This window comes from Euphorbia lathyris, chromosome 6 (genome assembly GCF_963576675.1).
Source record: "Euphorbia lathyris chromosome 6, ddEupLath1.1, whole genome shotgun sequence".
Taxonomy (NCBI): domain Eukaryota; kingdom Viridiplantae; phylum Streptophyta; class Magnoliopsida; order Malpighiales; family Euphorbiaceae; genus Euphorbia; species Euphorbia lathyris.
In genome coordinates this window covers 45,619,764-45,633,356 of record NC_088915.1, presented here as the reverse complement: position 1 = coordinate 45,633,356, position 13,593 = coordinate 45,619,764, and the positions used below count along the sequence as shown (strand labels likewise).

The 13,593-nt window shown below is 39.2% G+C and overlaps 1 protein-coding gene across 3 annotated transcripts in view; it reads right to left on the bottom strand.

The window, feature by feature from the left end:
* Positions 1 to 9,599: 9,599 nt before the first annotated feature.
* Positions 9,600 to 13,593, bottom strand: part of LOC136232381 (nuclear pore complex protein GP210) — a 30,401-nt gene continuing 26,407 nt past the window's right edge. For all 3 annotated transcript variants that reach the window (XM_066021504.1, XM_066021505.1, XM_066021506.1), the window contains exons 34-36: positions 10,617 to 10,708; positions 10,271 to 10,331; positions 9,600 to 10,167 (exon numbers count right to left, since the gene is read on the bottom strand). In XM_066021504.1, coding sequence (XP_065877576.1) covers positions 9,806 to 10,167; positions 10,271 to 10,331; positions 10,617 to 10,708 — 515 coding nt within the window. In that variant the 3' untranslated portion in view covers positions 9,600 to 9,805. The remainder of the gene's footprint in view (positions 10,168 to 10,270; positions 10,332 to 10,616; positions 10,709 to 13,593) is intronic.

The window sequence follows — 13,593 nt, the reverse complement described above, 5'->3', positions numbered from 1 at the left end:
TCTGACAATTGATCCCAATCATACTTGCAAGAGTCGGGTAATGAGTGAAACCACCCCAAAGGCTCGCCTATCAGCGAATGGTGGAACCACTGAGCAATCTCATCCACCCCGAAGGATTCAACAAACATATCGCGCATATATTCACGCAAGTGCACCTCGGGATTCCCCCCTCCACTAAACAGACCCAAATTAGGCACAATAGTTCGAGACGACCCTTCTCCGGTCTCTTCGGCACTATCTTCAACATACGGTGCTCCACCATCCAATCCCTCTTTTATCGGTTCATCCTCTTGTTCCTCGCCAAGGAAGGACACATATAGACCATTTCCTATATTGTTCCTTTCGTCGGAATCCAGCAACTCCTCTATGTTCTCCTCGAAGGATTCCATCACTACGCATTCTGTCAAACCAACTCCGATCATGCTCACCCTATGATTAGGCAATGGATTACGCCTAGTGGAAGGGTTTGCTGACGAAGGATCAGCTATCTTTTTCTCCTCGATTAAATCCTGGATTTCGTGTTTCAGCCTCTCACAATTCTCAATTGTATGCCCATGACTGCTGTGGAACTCACAATACCCTCTAGCCTGTATCTGCAGAGTAGGTGGAGCTTTGTTATAAGGGGTAAGGGCTTTCAATAGTCCTTTCTTCTGCAAACGTTCGAAAACCTTTGCGTAAGTCTGATCAAATTTGGCGAACCGCCTCTTTTCGATAGCATTAAGATCAAGCACTTTCACTGCTGCAGATTCTGCACTCGCACTCGGCCCTCCGGCACTATACTCAGACTTCGTCCATTTAGTGTATGCTTTCTTCGGCTCTCCATCCCCCTCGACTGTCAAGGCACAACTATACATCTGATTGAAATCGGTAAACGGCATATACCGCAACTCATTCTTGATATACGGCAATGTGTTGCCAACCACCATTCGAATCTGATCTTGCTCAAGCGGCTTCTGTTTTATGACCGCGGCCTTAGCCCTCCATCTTTTCACAAAATCGGAAAAAGATTCCCCAGCCTGTTGCTTAGTGCTCTCAAGTTCCTTCAAAGTGACCTCAAGCATGGTGTTGAAGCTATACTGAGCGATGAATGACTTCGCTAATTCCTTCCAATCCCTCTTCGTCACCATTGGTAATGCATGAAACCATGTGAGGGCAGCCCCCTCAAGATAAGTGTTAAACAGCCCTAGGACTTGATCCTCAGTAAGGATCGTGTGCTTCATTACAGCGACATACTGATTCATGTGGGCAGTGGGATCCCCAGTTCCATCGAACTTTTTCATGTCAGGGAGCCGGAATTTCAAAGGCAAAGCCGTTGCCGATAAACAATTCTTCAAGTTATAAAAGTCCTGACTCCCGAAACTTCCCCCACGTAGATCCTGCACCTCCTGAGTGATGTGTTGCTTCCACTCCTCTTCCTTAGCTTTCTCTTTCTCAAGCTGCTTCCGGATATAATCTTGATAGTCATCCTCATTCCCAAAGCGAGGTCCATCATTCACCTCATTCTCAGCGTGTTTACTGCCATTTTTATCATCTCTCATGGCCAGCTTAGCTAACTGGGCCGCTATCACCGCTAACTGCTCATTAATGTTGTTCACAGAGTTTTCCAATCCGGCCACTTTTTCGTCGGTCGCAGACATACTGGCTGAAGACTGAGTATACTCGGACGAAGATGATTCCGAAGCCACAACTGCCGATTCAGAACTGTCAATCTGTAACTGGTCAAACTGCCTAACTAGCCGACTGCTATCTCGGTACCACAATCGCTTAATGATGACGTCTACGCGAACGGTATCCATTAGTATGTATGCATGATTTTATATGCATGATTCGTGGTGTGTGCGTTTATTTATTTACGGATATATAAGATAAGAAGAACAAACGTTAGTCTAATTACACGTATCACAACATCTCTCTTCCACCCTTATTCCTCCACACACTCGATGGTCCAAGTCTCTTTCCTAGGATTTTGGTTTGGGGCTCACATTGCGGTCTAGGGGACGCGTGATGCCGTCGATTATTGCGGAAAAGTAGATCAGTCATCAGCCAATACAGTTCGTTTTGACGTATCAACGTTCAGTGACTAAGAAATCGACCAAGTTGGATTGTCCTTTCGGAATAACTCGTCTTTTGTCCTTTTGCGAGACGCATTAATTCGGGTTTTGACTCCCTTTGAGCGCATCTCAGTTTTTAGATGTGGTACGAGTTATTCTTCTAGTCCAATCGTTCGTTATTGTCAATGACTCGTTCCTTTTTGTTCGCGCGGGTTCGTGTCTTGATTTTTGGATTACAACGGGATCTTTTGGATCTATCGAGAGACGTAACCACGTGTTTATTTAGTGATGGAATCACTTTTGGATTTTATTTTAGGGAACGGACTCATCGCGTAACGCATTTGTTCTTAACGTCGAGGATCCGTTTGCTCATTTTAGCTACGTGAAAAGACGGCGAGTCTTATTTTGAGCGCACGGTAACCTTTCAGCTAGCAACAGTTCGTTGTTCTTCCCAATCCACGGGATATATCATCTTAGTGTGGTTATAGAAAATCAACGTTTCGTTGAATCACATGCTTATTCAAAGCGAGGATACCACCGTTCTCTTTCCTTTAGGCATGACTTAAGCAAACACGTACATCGGGCCATATTTCTTACAGTTTTGGTAACGGTCGAAATGATCGAGTCATTAGTCAAAACCCGCAGTCTCGTCCATATGGCGCAATTATATGGTTTGGCTTAATTCGGCTTCGAGATTTTAAACGGGGTATACACTCGTTCGAGGCACGTATTCAACGGCATTGGTTTATTTTCTTTAACTACGCTCGGGATTGACATATATCGTAAATTCAGAATGATTTTGGTCGTTTAGTTCATTTTTCGTTTTTCTTTTCTTAGTCACTTCTGCGGACACGTCCATTTCTCTTAAGAACGACACGGGGCATAACGTAAAAGCTCATCTTTTATTTGGAAAGGACGGGCTACGTGCGCGAAACTTTTCACGTTATGACAGGGTCGTTCGAAACAGAAATGTTCTTCGTTTTCGTTTCGTTATGATCTCGTTTTATCCCAATTTATTTAAAGAATGTGAATAACGGCTACTGTTAATATAGTCTTTTGTATCGAAATGTAACTATCCTTAACACCAAACCGACGCATACTAATACGTGCTTACGTCGTAACGCATTTCCTGAACATGTGCCTTCGTCGGGACACAGAAAGGGACAAGGCGGGCCGCACATGTTCATTCATACGAGATGACTAAGTCGTCTTTAGTTTAAATCATTTCGATGTTTTAGGGTAATTAGTATGTCGACTCAAGAGTATATATTAACGCATCATTTCATTTTCTTTACATACTTTAGGATTTAGACACGTATCATAGCGATTTGAAAACACGAACTGATTCATTTATCACGCCAAAAATAGTAACGGGTAATCCTATGGCAACTTCTAAGGCTACTATATGCTGACACGGCTGAGCGCGGGACCTCACAGGACCGCACAAATTCGCCCCTAACGAATGGATGGGGACCCTTTGACGCCTTACTGTAAGGGGGAACTTACACTAGCCTCTTTCGAGCGACGAATGGACTCTCGCTAGAGGTTTCACGGAAATTACCCAAAAGGTTTGCAATATGCACATGAATGCATACGAAAAGAAATAATACGATCTGTCCCCGTTAAGGGCTTAATACACGCCTTCCGGAATCAAATTTCTCGCTTCCCCAGCAGAGTCGCCACTTGTTAGACGAGGTGCCGCGGCCTAATCTCCCGGGCGGACCGGGGGGTGGACACCTCATGGCGACGTAAGCGGTGATTGGCGCCGAAAGCAACCAATCGTGGAATCAAGCTGCTCGGCAGGACCGGAGCTCGGAGATATGGAAGAGTCGCCACCTACGAATGGGAAAATGAACACCGATCCCTTGCGGGAGACCGGTGTGGGTTCGGGAAACTTAGGTACGAGCCGAGAAGGCTAGCTCCTTTCCGGAGAAAGGCTACTAGGCACCCCGACATCGCCCGGTTATGAACCACCGGCCTCCTACTCAGCATGTTAGGCGATAACGGACTAATCGTATATTCCTTTAAGTTTAAAATTCATTTGAAACCTTTTCTTTCTCGTTTTGAAAACCGTTTTGAGCATATATTATTGAAAAGCCACTTTGGTAAAGAATCACCCATTTACATCAGTTCAAAAATACATAGGAAAGAGAGGGGGAGAAGGAAGAATTGATTTATTTACAACGTGATTTATGTTCCGTGTTACATACTAATTCTATACTAATTCACTTCCCCAAAACGAGTTCATTTACATGGTTCGCACCTTAATCGCCGTTGGAACGATTTAGGTACGTTTCAAAACCCCGTTTGATGAAGTTCACCCGAATCGCCGTTGGAACGACTCAAGCGTTTGAAAACATCAAGATAAAAACCTTTAATAAGAAAACGTGGTTAAGCATACAAGTCAATTTATTTTGTACAAATCATTTAAGAAAACGATTCAAAAACTCTATTATTCACAATGAAAACGATTTTAATTACAAGGTTCGCTTAATCCGTCGTTGGAACGGACTAAGGTTTTAAAGCGTGATGTTTTGGGAAATGATTTTGAAATGTCAAGAAAACACTATTTATTTACATTAGGAACTTCTAAAAACTCATTAGTTTAAATAATTAAATTGAAAACTCTTTTTGTGATTTATTTTCCCCTTTTTCCTTAGTGGATTCTCTACTTGTTATAATTACAATAATAAACATATTTAAACCAAAATTCACTCCCAAATAAAACCCATTTGAAACATGGACCCCTAAATGGCCCAAAAGAATATAGAAAATAATATAAACATATATATATACATTTTAATCCAAAAATGAAATATGAAATAAAAGTTAATGAAAAGAGACTATATAATACATATATGAAAATACTAAATATAATACATTTATACTTTAAACATGTGAAAATAGTAAATAAAACTCCTAGATAAGAAAATAACATTTGTCACCAAAATAGTTTTATTTAATAATAACTAATATAGCCCAAATATCCAAAAACTATATATATACATAACTAATGTAATTTTAAATGTCAAAAATAATATATATTTATCCACTAATATTTACTAATTATCTCCAAAATGCTCAAGTAAATAACATTTAAAATAAAATCCAATATAACTCAAATGAATGAAAAAGGAAATATATATATACATATACTTATAATAGATCAAATTAATGAAAAATAATATATAGACATTCTAAATAACTATAGGTACCAAATATCTAAAAAATAGTTTAAAAGTATATATTACATAACTATATATATGTATACCAAGGATCAAAAACTTAAAAGTTGAGAAAGAGGGACTAAAACAGCATTTTTTACATTCCAGCAGATTTACCGACGGAAAATCCGTCGGTAAACAGCAATTAGTGACAGAAATGGCAAATTACAGCAGCACTCCAATTATTTCCAGATTTATTCAAAAGCTTTAAATTAAATCTAATTCAATCGTTTTGGATTTCCGAACTACCAAAAATGGATCATAGTCAATAACGGACGTTCCTAAAACGACGTTTTTATTTTAAAACGTTATTTGAAAATTCTTTTAAATTACAACTTATAATTACAACGTCTTTAATACCCGAACTACCTTTTTATCGGATCACGGTTCGTATTGGGATATCAAAACGAGGTTTTTTATTTTAAAACAAAACCAAATTTTATTCAACACGAGACAAGAATTAAATAAATACGGTAAATTAAATAAAACGTGATAAAATAAATGAATAACTAAATAAATAAAAACTATAACATAAAAATAAATAGAAGAAGGAAATAAATTAAATAAAATAAAAGAGTCTAGTCCTCGGATAATACCTTAAATTCGGTATCTGACAGTCGAAGCCGATTGATTCCACGAGTCGTGATTTTCCGGTTTTTTGTGTTTTTTAGTAAAAATTTAACTTTGGGAAAATTTGGATTTTTTTGGGAAAAAAAATATTTTCTCCAAAAAATTGACTTTCTCTCTCTAAAAATGTTTAGAGTGAGAAAGCTCCAAAGAATCTCTCTCTCTCCCCTTTCCAAATGCATGGGGATCCGTGCCTTTTATAGGCAAACGGGTCCCCGGACAAATGGGCGACGCCCGAGTAAAATCGGGCGTCGCCCAAGGGGGTTGGGCTACCGCCCAACATTGTTGGGCGGTCGCCCAACAGCGTTGGGCGAGCGCCCAACGCGAGGTTGGGCGTGCGCGCCCAACTGCCGTTGGGCGTCCGCCCGACGCGGTTGGGCGCTCGCCCAACGGCCGCCGGGGCGCGTCTCGCGCCGCCGGGCGTGCACGCCCCCTGCGGCCGTCGAGCTCACGTTCCGCGTCGTCGGGCGTCCACGCGTCGTGACCGTCGAACGTGTGTTCCGCGCTGCCGGGCGCACACGCCCCGTGGCCAACGAGCGCGCGTCTCGCGCTGCCAAGCTCGTTCATTGCTCGGACGTCGAGCGCGTGCTATTCCTGGTTGGATGCGTGCGTCCGACGGGCGTCGAGCGGGTGTCCGACTGTCGTCGAACGTGCGCCGGCCGCCGCTAAGTACTCGCAACATGCCGCTAAGCATTCGCGAGCCATCCAATCAACAACAGCGACCCACCGTAACTTATTTATTTTATTATTATTTTTTCGAAACTTCCGGAATCAATCGCTTCCACCGTCTTGTTTTCAGGTTTTCGTCACAGGTCCTCCGACTCGGTGTCTATAAGGGTCTTTAAGACCTTAAAGTCCTACAACCTTAAGCTTAATCCAGAAAAATGCACATTTAGAGTGGATTCATGAAAGTTTTTAGGGTTCATGATCTCCTAGAGAGGGATAAAAGCTAACTCAGCCAAGATTCATACAATCTTGAAAATGGCACCTCCCAAGAAGCTCAATTATGTCCAAAAGTTGAATGCACTGGGACGTTTAATTTCCTGCTTTACAAAGCGGTGCCTACTGTTTTATAAGAGCTTAAAGGGGGTGAAGGACTTCTATTAGACCCCTAAATGTCAAGCTTCATTTGAAGAGCTGAAGAAATTCTTAGCATCTCCCCTATTACTGAGCAGGCCAGAAGCAGGGTAAATGCTCTACTTGTACATCAATGTGGTTGATGAGTCCATAGCCACTTTTTTATCCGAGAAGCAGATAGGAGTAATTCCCAGATATGTAAGTAGAGTGTTGTGAGATGAAGAGACCCGATATCCGAGGTTGGAAAAGTTGGCATACATCGTGGTGATAACTAAACAAATTACTCCCAAGGCCACCCTATTATCGGACTGACATGCCATTAAGAAAGATCCTTCAAAGGCTCGAGACATCAGCAAGGTTAGATGAATGGGCCTTAAAACTTGCTAAGTTTGAGCTTTCATTCGAACCCCATAGAGCCTTCATAGCTCAAACTCTAGTAGACTTCCTAGTAGAAATTCTGAAGGTCACAAGTGATCTAGAACTTTCAGAAGACTTTTGGGGGCTATTTGTTGACGGAAGCTCGTGAAGGGAATGAGTAGGGATATGTGTGTACATCAAAGGCCTAGAGGGAATCACACTAAAGTATGCCGCAACATTAAATTTCTCAGCAACCAACCATGTGGTAGAGTACAAAGTAATGGTTAAAACCCTCCATATCTTGAAGGTAATCAAGCCAGACAAGGAAGTTATCAAAAGTGACTCAAAATGAGTGATCAACCAGTCCACTAGTCAGTATGTAGTTAAGGAGGATTCAATAAAGATATACATTCAGATGGTTAGTGATCTATTAGCAAAGACCAAATTAGAGGGCAGACATGTAGAGATCCAAAGAATCCTAAGAGAGCAAAATGAGAAAGCAGACGGGCTAGCAAAGTTGGCCTCAACCCCTGAAGGACCCCGCATGTGTCCCTGTTTGGTAGAGTAGAAGGCAAAGCCTAGCATTTAAAAGGTAGAAATAATGATTGTCGACACCTTGGCGGAATGGTTCTACCCAATCTATAAATATGCAGCCACAAGGGATCTTCCTAATAATAAAAATGAACGAATTAAGGTGTTGAGGAAGGCCAGACGCTATTCAGCAATTGGAGCAGATCTGTATCGCATATGATTTAATCACCCATGGCAGAAGTGTGTGGGCTTCAAGTAAGCCGAGTATATCCTTATGGAAATATATATATTAGGGCGACTGTGAAGCCCATGAGGGGGAGGGGGGGGGGGGGGGGGGAAGCACCGGCTAAAAAGCCCAACTACAGGGATTTTATTGGCCCTTAATGGCAAGAGACGCAGATGAGTATGTAAGGAAATGTGAGGCATGCCAAAGGTATGCGAGCTGGTTGGAATGTTAATTTTATTTGATTACCAAAATATCGATATTTGTTTGTGATACAAGTTGATTTGATAACGTGATTTGTAAACTTAAAAGTATATATTTTATAAAAATATATTTATAGTTTAAGAAGATTATCTTATACGAATTATTAAATAAATTCGGAATACTAAACATTGGTTTATGACATGATCAATAATATTAAATAGTATTAGTGATAAAATAAAATTATATAATACAAAAGTGAAATATACAATTAAATCATCAACGTGTCAATCAGAGTCCCAATGGATTAAGAGAAATACAAATATACTAACATAGGTAGAACTACGTGGCTTTGATTCTTGATTTAAAGATGATTCGGGATACGTAGGAAGCTCGATAGAATTATCGAGTCCAAACCAAATAATAAATAAATGTTAAATAGTCTGAATAAGCATTTTTCCTAGTTGAAGATATAATAAGTTAAAAGATAATTCGATGGAATTAAGTGTGATAAGTTAATAAACCATTACGTTTAAAAAGTGATCGGTCGCTTTCGTAGAAAATAGATTTGCCTTTTATACAGATAGACGTTCGTCATCTTGTCTTCCCTTCATACCTGATGCCGTTTAAGGTCGGGTGTGACAGAAAATATACACAACAATTGTAAACACTTCGATTATCTTCAATCTTCCTTCAACCTTCGCTAATTTAAACATCAGATCAGATTCGTCAAACGTTGACCACTCTATTATTCTCCTTTCACATCAAGGAAGAAGGTTCAAAAGATCATTCAAATACCACAACATCAAATACATCTATACATTTCCAAAATCGCTAGGAACAAATTTAGATTTTATACCTTTAATCAATACGCTATCAAAATAAGATATAGGTACACTTTAACTGAAATCTTTGACTTTTTTATTTTGCTTTTAATAGTGACACTATCGACTTTATGAGTTCTGATAATACGAATAATTATGAATCAGATCAAATATTTTAATCAAATTCTGACATTAAATAATTTGAAGGCAATAAAGAAATTTAGTTACAGATTTAAAATATCACCTTTCTTATACTTTTACAATTTTGACTTACTTTTAATTAAACATAGTTTTGTATTACATACATATAAATCCAAATGTTTTTTAAGTGATGAAAAAAGTTTGTTTAAGACCATATAGAACAAATACATCGTATCCCTGCCATGTTAATTAGGGGTGTCAGTTTAGAATGTTACATCATCTGTGTAATCTATATGTATCATGCAATTATATATATATATATATATATATCAAACATAGCATGTCAATCGAATCGTGTCAGTTTTTCTTTCTTTTTTCTGAATAAAATAAAAATAAAATACAATACAAAATGTGTAGTGGGTACATTATATACATGAATATGTAATGTTACACCTAAATTTTGGTCTACTGAAAGTAAGATTCAACTCAACCAACAATTACGATAAATACAACAACATATTGCAGCTGGCAACGGGTGAAAAGTTTTTTCTAGTATGTATTCTGCGGATTAACCCTCCGCCTAGCTTCTCGCTTGTAGTAAGGAGTTTCATCTATTGTCCTCCTCACATAATCCACATACGGCTGTGGCATTCGAGGAGAACTTTCCGTTGAAACTGGACTGCTGCGTTCCGGTGTCACAGGCTCTGAATTACTTTGAGTAGCAGGAGATGTGTACGTCCCAGTTGCCTGAGTTCTATTAGACACCCTAAAGATATTTCTGAAAATAAATATTGTTCCAAATACTGCGACCAAACATCCAGCTATTATTGGAAAAATGGATGATTTGTAGATGGTCTTTGATATAACTCTTGCATCACCTTCATAATTAACATCTATTTCCACTTTTTGACCTGCCAATAAATCAAAATAAATAAACGAATATAAATAAGGATGAAATCCTTTCTATGGTTAAAGGGAGGGAAAAGACAAGAGATATAGTGCAGGCTAGCTCACCGGTGGCCGGAAGTCTGATGATGATTTTGTCCTTTAATCTCTTGCCTTTTAGCATTTTGACCTGGAAAACACAAACAGGATAAGACGAGTCCAATCTTATTAGTTTTCATTTTCTTTCTCAGTTTCTTTTCACCATCTTTTGGGATGATGACATGAGTTTCTGGTGAACAACATTGTGGACTTTTCTAACACATTTTTAAGCAGAGTGCTTAGTTTCTGAGATTCTATAGTTCATTGCAACAATACCTTCACTACTAAAAGATATTGCAGTAACAGATGTTTCATTTCTCGAATCACTAACCACCAGCACTTTCAAAAAATAATAGAGATAAATCACACAACTTACCTCATACTGTGCACGCCCACCAACTCCTAAATCTTCTTTATGGATGAGGCTGATCATTATCGAATCCCGGTTGTGCCATTGGACATCAACATCTAGAACAGAAAGATGCCAAAAAGGTGCCGAATGACATCAACATTTACAACAAATTTTATTACAGCATCAGCAATTCAGATATCTTATGATCATTCAAAGAATCAAAATCTAAGTATCTCATATTGCTTAATTAGTGAGCTATGTAGCTCCTTACATATGTGAGGCGATCCTCCTCTTTTGAGGTACTTTATGGAGTGAGTTACTAGTTAGGTATATTTACATGGTATTAGAACCTTGCATTTCAATGTTGGGTCATCCGTGGATATTTATTTCAAGCTCCAAATGACTCTAGGCATGAGATGAGTATGTTAAGTACCCCACATGGTTTAATTAGTGAGCAACATGCCTCCTTGTATATGTCAACCAATCCACCCATTTTGATACATTTTGGGTTAGTTATGTTTGGATAAAATATGTAAAGGAAAACTTCATTTTTGAGCTAGCTTTTGGAGGAGAAGGCCCAATAGCACCCAATATTAGAGCAATAATAATACTGAGGTCGCTGCTGCCCCAACCCCTGCCCAAAGTCCGAGGGGGGAACTGTTGGATTTTCCTACATTGGTTGTGGAAAGGCGGGTGTTTAATTAATAAATATAAGGGAAAACTCCATTTTTTTGAGGTACTTTTAGGCTTTAGGGGTGAGTTAGGCCTATATTTACAAATGTCTTCAAAATGCTAAGGTATAAATTATACAAGGATGGACAGGATGAGAAATAAAAGCATCGGTTGGAGGGTGATGGTGGCTGGTATCCAAAATTCATCAGTTGAGAGAGGATCGACATAGTTCACTCATAAACATCAAAAAACTACTTGGCTTAAAAGCTTACACCTTAAGTTTGTGAGTGAGGGCATCAAATTTCCTTATTTCTACACAACTCCAGACACAATTGCACATCGGACTTGAAGCGTGAACAAGAACAAACATGCTTTACCTTGTGCTGATATTTTTAACTAATAAAAGAGGGAGGCCAAGGTTTGAAATCTGAACTGACTTTTATCTGAGAGCTTTGATGCCATGTTAAAGAACTGCTCACACTACAAGTTTAAGCTTGTAGATGAGCTTCCAAGAATAACATTATATCACTAACATTATCCGATGTCATCTAAGATTCTTATGCCATTTTTAGTGGCGGTGGTTCAAAAAAGCAAGCAGATGCTACCCAAGAGAAAAATGATCGAATAAAGTCGCCATAAATTGGCTTCTAAGGGCTCCTTTGTGTCTACACCTAACACAAATTCCTCGCCAATTATATAAAAAGATGTCTGGTTGAGTAATAATCAAATGAGCTTAAGAGTCTTGAACTAAAGACCAAACTTGCCAAGAAACAGCAGTAACTTTGGGACAGGGAGGTTATGGGAACCTAGGAGGTGACAGCTCAGCACAAAAGAAATAAACAAATGAGCTTAAGAGTCTTGAACTGATTTCCTCGAGTTGCTTGAATAACAGAAAAGAAACTTCACAAGTCTAGGTGACAGTAAACATTTGCATAACTATTAGTATTCATATATTTGATGAGACTGGTAGCAACAGTGGTGCCCTTTAACAAATACAAAACTCAGAAAGGCCAACAATATGAGTGTTACTGACCATGGAAATATAGAGAGAAATCCATGGCATACTGATAGAGAATATGCTAAAAGAGGTAATATGGGAATGAAGGGAAATGTGATTTGAGGCACAGTTAGAGTTAGTTATAGGAGAGAGAGTGTTCTAGTTAATATATATAGATGTGTAGAGGGAGGAGGGATTATGAAAGAATTATGTTAGTAAGCACCATTTGTGTGTTTGGCTCTATTTTTTTAGCAGAGAGGGAAGTTCATCTTCCTGGGGAACTTGAGGTTATTCAGCTCATTTTATCTTTCCTTTTCTGTCAATTTCAGCAAAGTATCAGTACAGTTCTCTATTTCTTTATTTGAAATCGGGATGAAAACCGAAATGGAAATGGAGATGGAGTTGGATCTTGCTATTCAATCTAAGCTTGACAAGAATGCGAACAACTGAAAGTTCTGCGACAATCCCTTGGAGATATCCTGCAGACAGCAACAGATCTGCAAAAGTATATGGAACAAATTGCTGCTAAGATGGAGAGTTTGGAGGCCAAGTTTGAGAGACACTTTGACAAGCAATCTATCTATGGATGGTGAGTCTGATTCCTCAATTGATTTATCTCTTCCGAATACTGATGATATTGAAATCACACAAAAGATGAGAATTAGTGGATCTGACTTTAAGCTGGGAAGACAAACCAATGAGCAGAGGCATGAAGAATTGATGAGCGATCAAAAAGAAATTCGGAAGAAGATTCAGAAGTTAGATGGTAAGATGCTGAAGCTTGAAGCTATGGACGAGCGTTTGGATGGTAATATTCAGAGGCGTTTGGAGAAAGCTCCCACTGAAGTTAAATCTAATGTCCTAGTAGTCAGTCACATGGAGAAAAAATCTCAGGAGAAGGAAATTATGGAGGTTACAGAGAATCTCTGATTGCAGAATAATAGATCCTTCACTTCAGCAGGTAGGCGAGATAAAAAAAAAAGGAACCTCAGGAGGCGGAAGTTAAGGTCAAAGTTGTTTTTCTTTCTTGGCAGCTTCCGGGCAGTGGAGTCGATCAAGTTCCAGCCAACTTCGACATCTTTCAGGCGATATCAGAAGTTTTGTTGAAAGCAAAGCGTTCGACGAGATGGTTCTGTGCGATTTAGTGTTACTGTCGTTCATACAAGGAAATGGTGTTTTGCATAACAAGGGGACCACTGATAATGTGCCATTTGCTTATAAGGACACATGAAGCCCATTTTATATGGATACAGGTCAAAGGAATCAACTCAGTCATGAGGTCAATCAGTCTCATTTTTTATCATATACCATCACCTACTTTCCTTTTATTTC